Source organism: Pseudochaenichthys georgianus, chromosome 16 (assembly GCF_902827115.2).
Source record: "Pseudochaenichthys georgianus chromosome 16, fPseGeo1.2, whole genome shotgun sequence".
Lineage (NCBI taxonomy): Eukaryota > Metazoa > Chordata > Actinopteri > Perciformes > Channichthyidae > Pseudochaenichthys > Pseudochaenichthys georgianus.
In genome coordinates this window covers 26,727,741-26,742,407 of record NC_047518.2, presented here as the reverse complement: position 1 = coordinate 26,742,407, position 14,667 = coordinate 26,727,741, and the positions used below count along the sequence as shown (strand labels likewise).

General features: G+C 41.9%; 2 protein-coding genes across 6 annotated transcripts; both read right to left on the bottom strand.

Moving 5' to 3' along the window:
• Positions 1 to 758: 758 nt before the first annotated feature.
• On the bottom strand, positions 759 to 6,543 carry upp1 (uridine phosphorylase 1). Its single transcript, XM_034102923.2, has 8 exons — positions 6,380 to 6,543; positions 6,017 to 6,061; positions 3,971 to 4,082; positions 3,717 to 3,875; positions 3,462 to 3,576; positions 1,873 to 2,082; positions 1,218 to 1,364; positions 759 to 1,100 (listed from the first exon to the last, which is right to left on the bottom strand). The coding sequence occupies exons 2-8, from the start codon at positions 6,055 to 6,057 to the stop codon at positions 931 to 933; spliced, it is 954 nt and encodes a 317-aa protein (XP_033958814.1). The 5' UTR covers positions 6,058 to 6,061; positions 6,380 to 6,543; the 3' UTR covers positions 759 to 930.
• A 927-nt stretch (positions 6,544 to 7,470) lies between these two features.
• Positions 7,471 to 10,071, bottom strand: gra (granulito). Of its 5 annotated transcripts, none has more exons than XM_034103262.2 (7): positions 9,796 to 10,071; positions 8,719 to 8,810; positions 8,556 to 8,614; positions 8,170 to 8,227; positions 7,829 to 7,935; positions 7,677 to 7,735; positions 7,471 to 7,577 (listed from the first exon to the last, which is right to left on the bottom strand). In XM_034103262.2, the coding sequence occupies exons 2-6, from the start codon at positions 8,798 to 8,800 to the stop codon at positions 7,682 to 7,684; spliced, it is 360 nt and encodes a 119-aa protein (XP_033959153.1). In that variant the 5' UTR covers positions 8,801 to 8,810; positions 9,796 to 10,071; the 3' UTR covers positions 7,471 to 7,577; positions 7,677 to 7,681. The 5 variants fall into 5 exon arrangements, with proteins under 5 accessions (XP_033959153.1, XP_033959150.1, XP_033959152.1 ...); XM_034103259.2 differs by having other exon boundaries at positions 7,829 to 7,938; positions 9,792 to 10,068; XM_034103261.2 differs by having other exon boundaries at positions 7,829 to 7,938; positions 8,719 to 8,801; positions 9,792 to 10,068.
• Between the last annotated feature and the right edge of the window lie 4,596 nt (positions 10,072 to 14,667).

Here is a 14,667-nt window from a genome sequence, read left to right as displayed (position 1 = left end):
CTCTTGTTTTTAGTCAGACGATCAAATGTGAACTTAAACGTAACCTTATGTAAGTTTTGCTGTAAAAGTGTGGACTAGTTAGGCTTTTACTTGGAAAAATGTGCCACAAAATTCTGAAATTGTTTATAGAAGATACAAATTCAAGTTGAACACATAGAGACCAGTTTTAAAAGTAATTATCTTCATGGTCTTCAATGGATTTAGCAAAACGGTTAAGGAGGTTCAAATGGTAAGCTGGTTTAGCAAAATATAGGAGGAAAATGTTCTTGATATGTTGTATGATATATTGTTTATATATAAACAATATATATGCAAAGGATGATTTCATCAGCCAAATTAATGTTTCAAGAGAGATCATCTTCAAGAACTTCACTGTAATTTTAAAGAGTAGCCTGCAGTGTTCATGATGCTGATCATGCAACAAACCTTCAGCTTACACAAAGGTCTCCTTGCACTGAGAAAAAGCAACAGGATAATGTAAAATCTGATGAGACAGACAACTTCAGACTCTATTAGAATTAAATAATGATGTGACATTCACTTTATTTCGCATTATTAAGTTACATTTAGTTGCTGTGTAGTTTTCATGGAACATGCCTCTAATTACCTTTTGAGGTAGTTTTGCTTAACTAAAATGATTCAGGAAATATTATATTTATCATATCATATATATCAACAAAAGAAATAGGCAGTACTAATTATGACTAATTAAGCTGCTCCACAACATTTAAGTCAAAATGAATAGGAATCAAAAGTGATATAGTGTAATGGCATTTATTAAAAACAGTGAAATAGACCAACTTAATACTTGCCAAGGATAAATAAATAGGCATTACTTCTTAAGTCATTATTCTGGAGGTAATAAAGGTAATGTATGGCTATTGGTGAGAGCAGGATAACATGTTTTTTTTTAAGCTGAATCATTGCAGCTTATACTGTTGCACTGTTGCAGCTACGTCCTGCTTTGGCCTTTAACAGCTTCTTAATGTAGTTTCCGACCAGTATCTGAGGACGTAGTTGGTAACTCTGAAGAACTTCATGAGAGCCGTTCATCTGATCCCCCTTCAGACGATCCAGTAACGTGACACAAACCACAGCCGCTTTACACAACAAGAAATACATGTTAGAAACTCAACGAGGCAAAGACAACTTTCTGTGTTTCAATATAGTGACAATTGTCAGCTATAATATTCAGTAATGCTGTTATATTTGCTCACCTCGAAGACCACTCAGTTTGCACATGGCAGCAAAAACTGATGACTCCATTTCTATATTGCAGATTCCTGCTTCACTGGCTTTTTTGAGGTAGTCCTGTTTATCCTTCTCGGTGTAGGAGCAGAATGCCCCATCCAGACGGGCTTGCCCTGCGTGGGTGATTGGTCAGACAGAAAAGATGAACATTACAGAATCAGAATACCTATAGTCCCACAGAGGGGAAATGTACATCGTTACAACATAAAAAGAGCCAAATACAGCTTAATGTTACGTAGAACCATGCATTAAAAAGTATTAAAGTAAAAAAAAGAAGTTACAAAATAATAAATAATGAATAAAAAAAAAAGTTACACAATTTACAAAATACACATTGTGTAACAGTTCTTAGGATTTAGCAGCCAGGTATATATTGCACAGTTATTAACGGCATATATATATAGCACATATTGCACATAGTTTGTTGGTATTTAACAGCAAGGGGTGTTATAGTCTGTGTGTGTGTGTGTGTGTGTGTGTGTGTGTGTGTGTGTGTGTGTGTGTGTGTGTGTGTGTGTGTGTGTGTGTGTGTGTGTGTGTGTGTGTGTGGTCTACTAGGGGCCGTGCAGGTTATAGCTAAAATAATGAACACAGGGGTAATCAACAAATCAAAGGTCATACCTTCATAGAAATCCAGTGTACACATGGTGTTGCCTATCACTGTCTCAAACTGGTTGAGCTCCTTGCTGCACTGCAACAGCTCCTCAGCCAGGCATTGGTCCAGATCAGTATTACGCTCCACGGTCTTCCCCAGGATCACCTGCTCAAACTTGGGCAGGAAGGTGGCATCCATAGACTTCTTGGTGACAACAACTGTGCCAGGCTCAAGTCCTGAATACCAAAAATGTGAACGGAGATAAGCTATACATTTATAATCAGAAAGTACAAAAAGCTGCAATGAAGAAGTGAGTTTAATATATGTATGAAACACTGACTGACACATTCTATATTAAGTAAAATAAGCATCATTGTTCACGTTCATTAAAAAATTAAACAAATCCGAAGACATTTTTAAAGCTTGATTTTAAGTAATATACTGCATGTCTTTAGGTCAATTTGTCATATATAGTCTGCTTAAACTACAAATCACAATATACCCTTATTTAAAAGATCCCATGTCACGGCCATTTCTACTGATCATAATTCCATTGTTGAGGTATACTAAAATAGATTTATATTGTGCAATTTTCCAAACTCACATTGGTTTCTCATACAGCATCTCTGTGTAGTATGTGTATTCACTCTCTGTCCTAAACGGCTTGTTGGAGCTCCTGCGCCCGCCCCCCCCCTTCCCCTTCCCCTTCCCCTTCCCCAACGAGGCGTTCTGGGGCAGCATAGACAGGTATTTTCTGTGTTAGAGTTTTACTCGCTACAGGGTGTACTTTGAGGGTTTGTGACTCTGCAGACCGTTGACATGCATAAAAAGCTACATAACACACAAGGGGACGGGTAATAACCAGAAAAGCATGACATGGGACCTTTAATTATATATGTGGACTTCAAATATAAGCCACATGGTCAAATCCAATGGTTCATGACAGAAACAAATAAAGAAAAGGAACATTTCAGACTAAATATGAATAACTCACTTTAAAAAATAAAGACGGCAATTCCAGTTATCTAAAAACTGGAGAAATACCTTCAGGCCTGATAGCAACAGATCCAAAATCTAAGAGACTTTGGCTCCCTCTCGTGGTAAAACCAAATTAACATGTCTTTGTGGACAATTACAGTACATTACATTACATTGCATTTAGCTGACGCTTTTATCCAAAGCGACTTACAATAAGTACATTCGACCAGGAAGACACAACCTTGAAGAAAACAGAATCATATAAGAACATCAGGTTTCAAAGAGCCAATCGTTTCAAGTGCTACTCAACTGGCTTTAGATAAGCCAGTCCTTTATTAGTATATAAGTGCTCTGTTAGCAGTTCTTTGTTAGTCATTCTATCGCTCGAAGTGGAGCGATAACGGTTAACTCAATGTCATCAACTAGTGTATATTACCAAAGTAACCCATATTAGGGCAAATACATTTGACCACACACAGAATCTTAGTCAAGTAATTTCTTCATTAAATTAATGTACAGATTGACTGGAAAACTTGCATCACTTTTATGATCGTAACAATGATATTCATTCATTGATTACCAGAGCTATTTTCAGGCATTCAGGTAACAGAAAATATATTTCTAATAATTTGCTTACCTATTCCTCCCGACGTTCCAATACGTACAATTGTAACATCTTCACAATGAGCGTGATGGAGGAGCTTTATTAGCTCATGCAACATTATGGCAATAGATGGGATGCCCATCCCATGCTGCAAAATAAAGCACAGACAAGTCAAACACAATTTTTCAAATATATGTAGTTAGAATATCAAAGTACTTTATAGTCCATACTATGTACATTGCTTATTAAGAATACTACTATTTCAAAGTAATCGTAGGTCTTACATACACTGACAGACAGCACAGGGCCAACTTTGTACATAGCATAGCGGTCCGTTCCAGCACAGATGTTTGGGTACTCTGACTCGGGGTCTTCCATGCGGATCTCAGCAGCAATATACTCAGTGAATGATTTCATTCTCCATGGACTGCCTCCAACACACACAAACTGAAAGATGGCACACAAAAAACACACATTTTAGCACAATGAAGACAATTATAGAGGTCATTTTTTAAACAAATGAATGTAATAAGAATCTTTACTTTGACATCACCAAACATGGCAGGTAGGTTGTGAGTTGCTGTTCCCAACGCGAAGTGGTAGAGGACGTCATCTTTCATTACATCCAGGTGTGGGTTGTGAACAAAAACAGGGCTTAAAGGGAGAATCAAATAATTGAAAAGGGTCTGATTATAAGAATGATTGCAATTAGGTTTCACTTCCCTTAATAACTGGGAAAACAATTCTGTGATTTGGACTTCTCCAAGGAAGGTCACTTCAATCAAGACTTATTTTCCTACTTAAACCTTTATTATCTAGCCAGATGTAACATTATATATTGATAAAAATATATAAAAAGTACCCATGACCATTAATATATAACATCTAAAAAACATGTAAAATGTAAATATTACAAATAAATATGTTAAATGTGTGAATAAGAACACATCATGTAAACACTCCAATTTTAAAAGTATTCAGGATGTCAAAAATGGTGTCCAATATAATATAACAGAGGAGAGTGTATGCAAGTATGACTGATTTTAGGTTGTGCACTATTATCAAATTTGCAATGCTTTGAATAGAACATACAAAAATGTTTCTATATTTTGCATGGGCTGCCACATTTCAAATCACAAGTGAGCAAAATCTCACTACGAAAAAAGGATATTCATATAATACTTATTGGCATCTCAGACTCCGTGTATGTATAATACACTGAGATGCCAATAAGTATTATAAAGTACACTTAGATAAAACTACTGCACTCCTGCAATACATCCTTTCTCCCTGTGGGTTATTTTACTGCGGTCAAGCCAGTCTCCACTCGGGAAAACCTAGTCAAGCCAGCCCGCACGTGATATTGCGGTGCGCGAATATCATATGCATTACGGTAGAATCCTGGAAACACTGCCTCTGTGTTTAGATGAGAATAAAACAAAAACTGTCCAGTATCAAAAACTCATTTCACTTCAGGGTGATAGCAGGACATCCCATCTAGTCACTTAGAAAAAATCAGGACATTCTGATGTAGAGTTTCAAAATAAAAGACCTTTGAAATCTCTATTGTATGAGCCATCATCCTTGTTTTTAGATGAGAATAAAACAAAAACTGTCCAGTATCAAAGACTCATCTGACTCCAGGGTGATAGCAAGACACCCCATCTAGTCACTTAGAAAACATCAGGACATTCTGATGTACAGTTTCAAAATAAAAGACCTTTGAAGTCTCATATATGAGCTATCATTCCTCTGTGTTAAAATGAGAATAAAACAAAAACTGTCCAGTATCAAAGACTCATTTCACTTCAGGGTGATAGCAGGACATCCCATCTAGTCACTCAGAAAAGATCAGGACATTCTGATTTATTTTGAAAATAAAATGGTATGTATCGCGATTGGGCATTTGTAAGTAAGAGGGATGATAGCTCATATATGAGACTTCAAAGGTCTTCTATTTTGAAACTGTACATCAGAATGTCCTGATTTTTTAGACTAGATGGGGTGTCCTGCTATCACCCTGGAGTTAGATGAGTCTTTGATACGGGACAGTTTTTGTTTTATGCTCATCTAAACACAGAGGCAGTGTTTCCAGGACTCTACCGTAATGCATAGGATATTCGCGCACCGCAATATCACGTGCGGGCTGGCTTGACTAGGTTTTCCCGAGTGGAGGCTGGCTTAACCCTGGTGCTGTTGAACTGTATTATATTCTACACAGAATGGAATACATTAATTTAAGCAAGGTGAACCTAACACAAGAATGTAATAAGGGAACAAATGATAATTAGGTGGAATTACCCTTCAAGGAGAATTTACGCTTTATTCATTGTAATCAAGGTAGCCTATATGAATGGAGTACTGGCATTTAAATAATGTTGTAAAATAACGTATCCAGTACCAACATCGTATGTGCTTGATAGTAAACTAATAGGGTGGCGTTATAGGACAATTACATAACATCCTGTCAACCTATTTTCACCATTTAAAATAAACCTTGGTTCCATAGAGTAAATATATAGTGTTTCAACACATACCCAGTTTAAAACAATACTTTTACCTAGGGGTTAACCTTTGAAACTGCTCACCTGCTGCATGGCGTGGCCCGTTTCTCTTCCTCTGGGTTCATCTTCCTGGAAAAGCCGAAAAAAGGAAGCGATGTCCCAACAAAACTATTCAGTAACCGAGAACAAACCCAACCTCTAACAACACTAATCGTTACAATTACACACGGTATTATCTTACATGAGGTGAGGAGTCAGACTAACTTTAAACACAATTAAGACATCTTTTTGAAATTATTAACAACCCGGCGTAGATTCAATGCAGCGCACAGCACTTGATCTCAGCGGGGAGATCGAGACAGACAAATCATATGGGTCCATCTTTACCCTTGATATAAACCAATAGAACCAACAAAGCTACAATATAAACACCAGATATAAATTTACCTTTAGTATGTTGCTGTTTGACTGCCGATTCCTCTTTCCCTGACAGATGATTTCGCGTTCTGTATTGATGTCGACACCGTAACACGAGCATCCTGCCCACAATGACGTGACGTCCATCACGTCCCGAGCGTCGTCACGACCTCACCGACCGGTTGTTGACTACTGTTCACATGGGTCTGCCTCAGAGAGCATGGCCCACCACAGGAATTTGTACACAAAACATTAAAAAGTACACATCAACATTTTACACATGATCCAAACTCTATTTTTGTACAGAACACATTTATTTGACCATTGTTTACATTCAGGTAACCTTTGGACATTAATAAAAGAGTAAATGTAAGTTCTTGTTTCTCGTTGCCATTACATTGAGTGCTAACCTGCAATTAATTTTGTATTCAAATGTTCAATGTTAAAGTTGAAAAATAAAAACCTGACATTCCATTGATGCAAAAACGATTCCTTAGAAGATTTGAGGATCAGAAATCCAACATCTAAAAGACCCGTAAAAATACATAAAACTGAAGAGTTTACTCGACAATTGTGTGGTGTTTGTTTGTAGAACAAAATATTATACATGAGTTATTTGAAAGATTCATATATATATTTTGTTTTATCACTTTATTCTGAGATAGGAGTTTTTTTTAATGTATGATTATATTTTTTAAATGTCTAATGGTAGTTTTTATCTTATGTTTGTTTGTATGTATTAGTTTCTAAATATTTAGGTGTGGAGCTGAGCGTAAGAATTTCATTAGACAGTGCAACTGCCCGTAATACTGTAAATATGAAAAGAATATCATATTATATATATATAGTCCAGCTTTACATTTAATTACATGCAACAACAAAAAATGCCATCACACAAAACGGTTGTCAAAAAATATTTTATTCAGCGGTGGAGTAGCCATTAATATATTTTTACAAAATGTAAATACATGACTCTAGTCAAAATCTCACACATCAGAGAGGTAAATACAATGAAGTACTTATACTTAGGCAAATAAAGTGGCATTTAGTCATATATCTTGGTACAATTTCACTTCAAACTGTCTCATTCCAAAAAGAACAAACATGCAATAGATAAGAAATGTTCAATTAAATTCACCCAGAACAATAAGAAAAAAAATAAATAACAGTTTTTGGTTTTTCAACCCCTGTGCAAATGTGTTAAGGTGAGTGGAGCCTTTCTGCCACCCTAGAAACAAAAAAGAATATTGAAAAATTATTTGTAATACTATAATGTTTAAACTTGTCTCATTTGCTGGAGTTTCAAAACAATATACTTCCGACTTACATGTCTTAATTTCCTCCATTACACCTCATTTCATGAGGCGTTAGGGGCCCAAAATGTTTCTGTTAAGATATACAAACATTATTCAATCCAAACAGCACATTTCATATCTAAAGAGGGTACCGCCATGAATTGAATATGGACACCCAACTTACGGCTTCCATTAGGACTATGGGGTGCTCTGGCAAGAATGGTGGCTTCTTCTTGGCTTCAGGACAACTTGAAAGACCAAGTAGAACATCTCTGCTGTAAGATATTCTAGCTACTAAAAAAAAGAAGATCAAATTAGATCAAATCAGGCAAATAAAAAGACAGACAAAAGCAGGTTGTTATTTGTTTTGCATTTTACCAAACCACTACTGTAAATTACCTCCCTCCCCTGGTTAGCCTCCAGCTTCCAAATTAACATACATGTATATTAAACATTGCTATTGTGCATATTAACCTGCTTTTCAATAGTCCTGAAAACATGACTCAAGACCATGGTGTTCCTTACCTTCTTTCTTTTTGTGGAGGTTAACAATCTTGCAGAACTGCTCAATTCCAATAGGAGTCTATCAAGCACAACATTAGAAGAACATTACAATTGTTTTAAAAACAGTCTATGTTGTCGTAATCCACTTCTTAAAAGACGTTACATTTATTGAATTGATTTTAATGAGGAGAAAATGCTAATATTTAAGTGCTGAAATTCTTATCGATTGAAAGAAAACTAATTGGAAAGAATTTGATTATCCATGATTGTGGAAGTCATTTCTCAAATGTGATAATTTGCTGCTTTTTAAAAACAATTTTTAGATGATTCATGGAAAAAAAGTAAACGGAATGATCCATAATTGTAATTTGCTACCCTCAGATATTGTGTTCTTTGGGGTTTCTTACCTCATGCTCCTCTTCATCCCTCAGTGCCTGTGCACACGTAGCAGCATTTATGTTGGGCTCTGAAGTGATACAATTCTCAAATGAGCATGCCATTATTATGAATAATCTTACATTTCATTTGATATATTCCTATAAGTTTGACTTACTGATGCAAACTACTTACCGGTGTCAGCAGGGACGCAGCGGCGCAGTGGTCTGGCTGGCTCCAGATGCTTCTGGAGGATTCTTCTCCTGGAAACCTCCATCCTGTTGTCACTGAGATTTTACCAGAGGCAATTTTTCATTTTTGTCCACTTGCTAAATAGCTAATGATATTTCACCTTTTCCAGCCACTCAATGTTACCATTGTGTTTTTTTCTGGTGAAAAAAAGCAAATCTACAAGCCACCTTCATATTTTACCAGATATTTGTGTTCAAGAGAATACAAATGAGTACTTTGTGAAGTGGGATAATGGGTCCTGTAACAACTACTGGCTGCATGTAAGGATTGGAATAATGTCCTCTCTTTTACTTAAAAAGAGGCTGAGAAAAGTAAAGGGGACCCACAGGTTGCTATTTGTGTAGTTTAGCTATATACATTTTCCAGATCAAAAGTGCCCTGCACATTTTGACAATATCATGAAGCTTATTCATAAGAAGTTATTTAGACAAGAAAAAAATACTATGAAATAATCATTTGACATTGACCAGGGATCTCGCAGATTGAGTGTAGCATAACAGCTAACTTTTACGAGAGCGATTCAACAGAAACAACTTTAATTGGCTTTACATTATTGTGTTAACTGTAAACTAACTTGATGTAAATAAGTATCTTTGAACAAAAACTCGAGCTAGAGTCTTCTTTCTAGGTTAATTTTGTTTGAGAGAAGCAGCTAAAAAACAGGTGGGACATTACCCATTACTGTTTCATGGCAGACACCCCGTCTGCATGAGAAGGACAGGCGGCTACCATTAGCGGTTTTGTTTAACATTTACGAATATCTGCTTATTTACCGGACGGGCCTGTGTCCGATTCTACACGACCTCGCATTTTTACATCAACCTAACTAAATAAGACTTAAAATAAGTTCATTAAGTGATGACAAATGCAACATCTAAACAAGTCATACATTTTAACTCTTCAAAACCCTTACTCTAGATAGCATCATTGGCCGAACAATCGTACGGAAAAGTCAAAAGTTCTTAACATAGTCATTTTTACTTTAAAGAGAATACATTTCGTGCTAAATTATTCACCTACAGTTCAAAAAAGTTCCCTCGGCGTGGAGGATGTATTCCTGCTCACCATCACAGGTGGCATGGTGGTCAAGAGAAAACCATGACTTCCGGTAAGGAATTTTCAAATTAAAATATGTTTTGTTTCAAAACCATGTCAATATAATCAGACAACAGGGGGAAATACATTGCATCTGCCACTTGTTGATCGCGTCCTGTAATTAAAGGTGGGGTAGGTAATTTTGGAGAAACCAGCTCGAGTCATGGATGTATAATAAGAACTGACAGCGTGGGAGGCGGGGCCTCATTCATTCCTATGAGAGTTGCAAGCGCATGATGACAAAATGGCCCAACTTTTGAGAGAGCAAAACGTCACAGATTACCCGGCATGCCTGAGAGTACCCGTATGTGCACTCATAGAGCATGCGCAACTTTAACCACGCCGCCCAAAAGGCTCCTTCACATTAAGCATGTGAATTTGCGTACACGTAACAGCACCGCGCGTTCATGACAGCATAGTACTGGATTTATATTAACGAGGCAGCAGTTAGCAGCTAGCGTCTAGCTAGTAAATTATGCTAAATTACACATCAATCGTTATGTACTTTTATATTTCGCTGACATCAGGATCTAGTGATATCCAAGAAACAGAGCTTCATTTAGCATGATACTTGTGTGGGTTGTACATAAAACCACTTGGTAATATATAAAAATGTATATGTTGAAGCCTGTTATGATCAATTGTGAGTTAAAACTTTATCTAAAAAGTAAAGCTGATGATGGATTACTGTGGTGGAGTTAAAATAACAATAGCCTATTTCTTTTTGAAATGTGATGGAGTAAAAGGATAGTAACTGTGATTATTCATGTTAAGTAGCCCACAAGTAACTAAAACAATTGCAAGTGCAATAAGAAGCTACAGGAACGTTAATCTACGTCGGTAATATTAACTTTATTTAATACAAGATTTACATCATACAGCCATATACAGTCTATGCATACAGAGCCCATGTAGTATAATATTTTACAAATGATGAATTACAGCAAACATGTGCAATATATCCATTATTACAGCTCCGTGGGCTGGCAGTAAGGCGATATGGTCCGTTGTTATTGTGCATCCATGGGTAAAGAGAAACTCATGTAGTACTGAACACGTAACATGAACGTGCCGGGCAGCGCGGTCCCGTGGGTTAGATGCGCGTTCATAATGCAGAGGGAAATAACTCTCAGAATAACGTTATTAGCACATTTTTACAACTTGAGGAACGAATGTTTTTAATAAGGGCTATACAAACGTTCATACTGGGTAGTTTATTTAGTTTAAATTATCCAACAAGTTACAGACCACTCTTTCCCCATGTAAGTCAATGGGAAAAAGAGTTTCCGGGCCCAGCAACCTAAAGGAAGTGTAGTACCGCCGTTTGACCAGCACGAATATTCTCATTAGACTCCGGCGCACTTCCTGGGGGCTTGGCCCAACTTTTGAGAGAGCGAAACGTCACAGATTACCCGGCATGCCTGAGAAGTACCCGTATGTGCGCTCATAGCGCATGCGCAACTTTAACCAAAATGCTCGTTCACATCAAGCACGTCAATTTGCGTACACATAACGATAGTTACGGCTGTAACTACGGTTCTATGAGTCCCGGATGACCGCCAGAGGCGGTGCTTTAGCACTGGATATGTCCATCGCGCGCATGCGCAGCTCGAGTACCAATAACAACAAAGTCACCTGTGACCCACGTGACACCGGCTACATCAGCCGGTGTCGACAGAGGATCTGTTCCCAGAATCTTCTCGCGAGCACACAAGAATTCTGAGTGACAGGAAACTCTGGCGGTCATCCGGGACTCATAGAACCGTAGTTACAGCCGTAACTATCGTTCTATTTCGTCCCTACTGACCGCCAGAGGCGGTGCTTTAGCACTGGATGACCTATACCAACCATGTCATGAAGAATCCAAGCACTTACTCACCTAGTTGGAAGCAGCGGAGCTTGGCCACAAGACCACCCCCAGGGGGTGAGGAGTGGCGACATTGACCCGGTAGAACCTGGAGAATGTGCCAGAAGACGCCCATGACGCCGCGGCGCAGATGGTCTCCAGGGGCACCCCTCTTAGGGCAGCCCACGATGTTGAGACGCCTCTTGTAGAGTGGCATCTGGCCCCTGATGGTGGGGGGCGGCCACTGGCCCCATAGGCACATGTGATGGTATCCACCACCCAGTGGGACAGCCGCTGCTTCGAGAGAACACGACCCTTCCTAGTGCTGCCATGGCAAACGAAGAGCTGCTCTGACTGTCGTATACAGGCCGTAGCATCAATATACGCCCTCAGGGCACGCACAGGGCACAGCAACTCAGGTGTGCCGTTCTCCTGTGGAATGTTAAAGCGTGCCAGCTGGATAGGCCGATTGGAGTGGGCTAGTGGAAGCACCTTGGGCAAGAACGCCACATTCGGCCAGAGGGTGACACCCGAGCCATCGGAGTTCCACCTCAGGCATGTACTGCTTACGGAGAGGGCATGAAGCTCTCCGACTCGCTTCCCTGAGGTTATGGCAAGCAGAAATGCTGCCTTCAGGGACAGCCATTTAAGCCCGACCTGGGCCAAGGGTTCGAAGGGAGGAGATGATAGTGCATCCAACACTAGGGGCAGGTCCCAAGCCGGGGCCCTTGGGGTGCTAGGGGGGCGCTGCCGTAGAGCCCCTCTTAGAAAGAGGGACACCAACCTGTGGCGCCCCACTGTGGCGCCATCGACTCCGACATGTCGGGCAGAGATAGCAGCCATATACACCTTCAAAGTGGAGTGAGAACGTCCACTATCCAGAAGGGACTGCAGAAACTCTAAAATGGTGGCCACGGAGCAATGTCCCGGATTCTCAGCCTTACTCACACACCAGTGGGAGAAGAGCCTCCATTTGCACTCATACTGTGCCCGAGTGGATGGAGCTCTGGCATTCAGGATAGTTTCCCTGACAGATGCCGTGACACCGCTCAACAGTGGGTTGGGCCCTGCAGAGGCCAAACCCAGAGCTGAAGGCGGCGAGGGTCGGGATGCCAGATCTGACCCTTGAGCTGTGACAGGAGGTCCTTCCTGTCGGGGAGACGCCACGGTGGGCTGCCGCAGAGACTGCGTAGCAGTGGGAACCAGACTCTCCCCGGCCAGCGGGGGACGACTAGAAGGAGCCTGTGCCCCTGGGTAAGGACCCTCTGAAGCGTCTGAAGTATCAGAGGCAACGGCGGGAAGGCATACAGGAGAGTGTCCGGCCAGTCGTGCGCCAGGGCATCCTGACCCAATGGGCTGGTCACCTCCGACCAGGAGAACCAGAGGGGGCAGTGCCTCGACTCTTCCGAGGCAAAGAGGTCCACCTCGGCCCTGCCGAAGAGGCTCCAAATTATCTCCACCACCTCCGAGTGAAGCCTCCACTCCCCCGGTGGAGGCTTGCGCCGTGAGAGGAAATCTGCGACCTGATTCAGGTCCCCTGGCAGAAAAACTGCCCGCAGACTGGTGAGGCGGGGGAGCGCCCAAGGCAAGAGGCTCTGCGAAACGCGGAGCAGCTGTGCGGACCTGGCGCCCCCCTGGTGGTTGATTTGGGCAACTGCGGACATGTTGTCCGAACGAACGAGCACATGCCTGCCCGCCAGTTGGGGTAAAAAGTGCATGAGTGCGAGCAACACCGCTCGAAGCTCCAGCACATTGATATGGCGTGCACCTTCCTGGGCAGACCACTGACCCTGCACAGTACTGCCCTGCCACACCGCACCCCACCCCGAGAGACACGCATCCACAGTGACAGTCTCCCGGCGGGATGGGATGGTGCCCATGGGCACACCCCTCAGGAGATAGGCCCTGTCCCTCCAGCGGGACATAGAGTGGAGGCACCGCTGAGACACCCTGACTCTCTTGTGCCTGTGCCGCTTGGCGTCCAAGTGACGGCTGTTCAGCCACATCTGCATGGGGCGCAGTGACAACAGGCCCAAGGGCACGACGGCTGAGGCAGCTGTCAGTCTGCCTAAGAGCCGGAGGAACTGTATGTAAGGCACCCTCTTGCCTAGTGTGAAGATGCGAAGATGGTGGGAAATGTCGTCCACACGACGAGGTGTCAAGTAGGCCCTTATGGTGACCGAATCTAGGACCATCCCCAGATAAGTGACCTGCTGGGAAGGGTCCAGGCAACTCTTCCCGGTGTTCACTGTCAGGCCCAACCGGGCAACGTGGGATGAGAGGCGCGCCGTATCCTGGGCCCCTTGGGCCCGGGACGGCGCGCAAACCAGCCAGTCGTCCAGGTATGGCAGGACCTTCATGCCCTGTGCCTGCAGGGGAGCGAGTGCTGCCGCAACAACCCTGGTGAACACCCTTGGGGAGAGGGAGAGACCAAAGGGAAGCACCCGAAACTGATAATGTCGACCCTGAAAGGCGAACCTCAAGAACCTCTGGTGATGGGATGCAATTGGCACGTGGAAGTAGGCATCCCTCAAGTCCACGGTTGTGAACCACTCCCCCTGTGTGACAACACGAAGGGTGTCTGCTGTGGTTAGCATATGGAAGGGTAGTACCCTCAGGAATCTGTTGATTCCTCTGAGGTCCAGAACTGGACGGAATCCGCCAACTTTCTTGCTCACAAGAAAGTACGTCGAGTAGAACCCCCCGCTCTGACGCAGGGGGTCCACTGGCTCGATTGCGCCTTTGGCCAAGAGGACGGACAACTCTTGGGCTAGCGCTAAGGCCTTCGCCGGGTCCTTGACAACTGTCATTCTGACCCGGCCGAAGGCTAGGGGCCGGCGTCGGAACTGCAACTCGTAGCCCCGGGTTAGTGTGGAAACCACCCAGGGGTCGGAAATACAGGCAGCCCAGTAGCTGAGCTGCTGCTGGGAAAACCAGCCGACGACCGGCCC

What these genes read in the sequence shown, in the direction of transcription:
- upp1 (XM_034102923.2), bottom strand. Translation starts at nt 6,057, where the DNA reads ATGAACCCAGAGGAAGAGAAACGGGCCACGCCATGCAGCAG. An exon ending in CCATGTTTGGTGATGTCAAA is followed by an intron (nt 3,876 to 3,970) that starts GTAAAGATTCTT and finishes GCCATCTTTCAG; the next exon opens with TTTGTGTGTGTTGGAGGCAG. An exon ending in GCCCTGTGCTGTCTGTCAGT is followed by an intron (nt 3,577 to 3,716) that starts GTATGTAAGACC and finishes TTTATTTTGCAG; the next exon opens with CATGGGATGGGCATCCCATC.
- gra (XM_034103259.2), bottom strand. Translation starts at nt 8,800, where the DNA reads ATGGAGGTTTCCAGGAGAAGAATCCTCCAGAAGCATCTGGAGCCAGCC. An exon ending in GGGATGAAGAGGAGCATGAG is followed by an intron (nt 8,228 to 8,555) that starts GTAAGAAACCCC and finishes TGTGCTTGATAG; the next exon opens with ACTCCTATTGGAATTGAGCA. An exon ending in CCATAGTCCTAATGGAAGCC is followed by an intron (nt 7,736 to 7,828) that starts GTAAGTTGGGTG and finishes ATATCTTAACAG; the next exon opens with AAACATTTTGGGCCCCTAAC.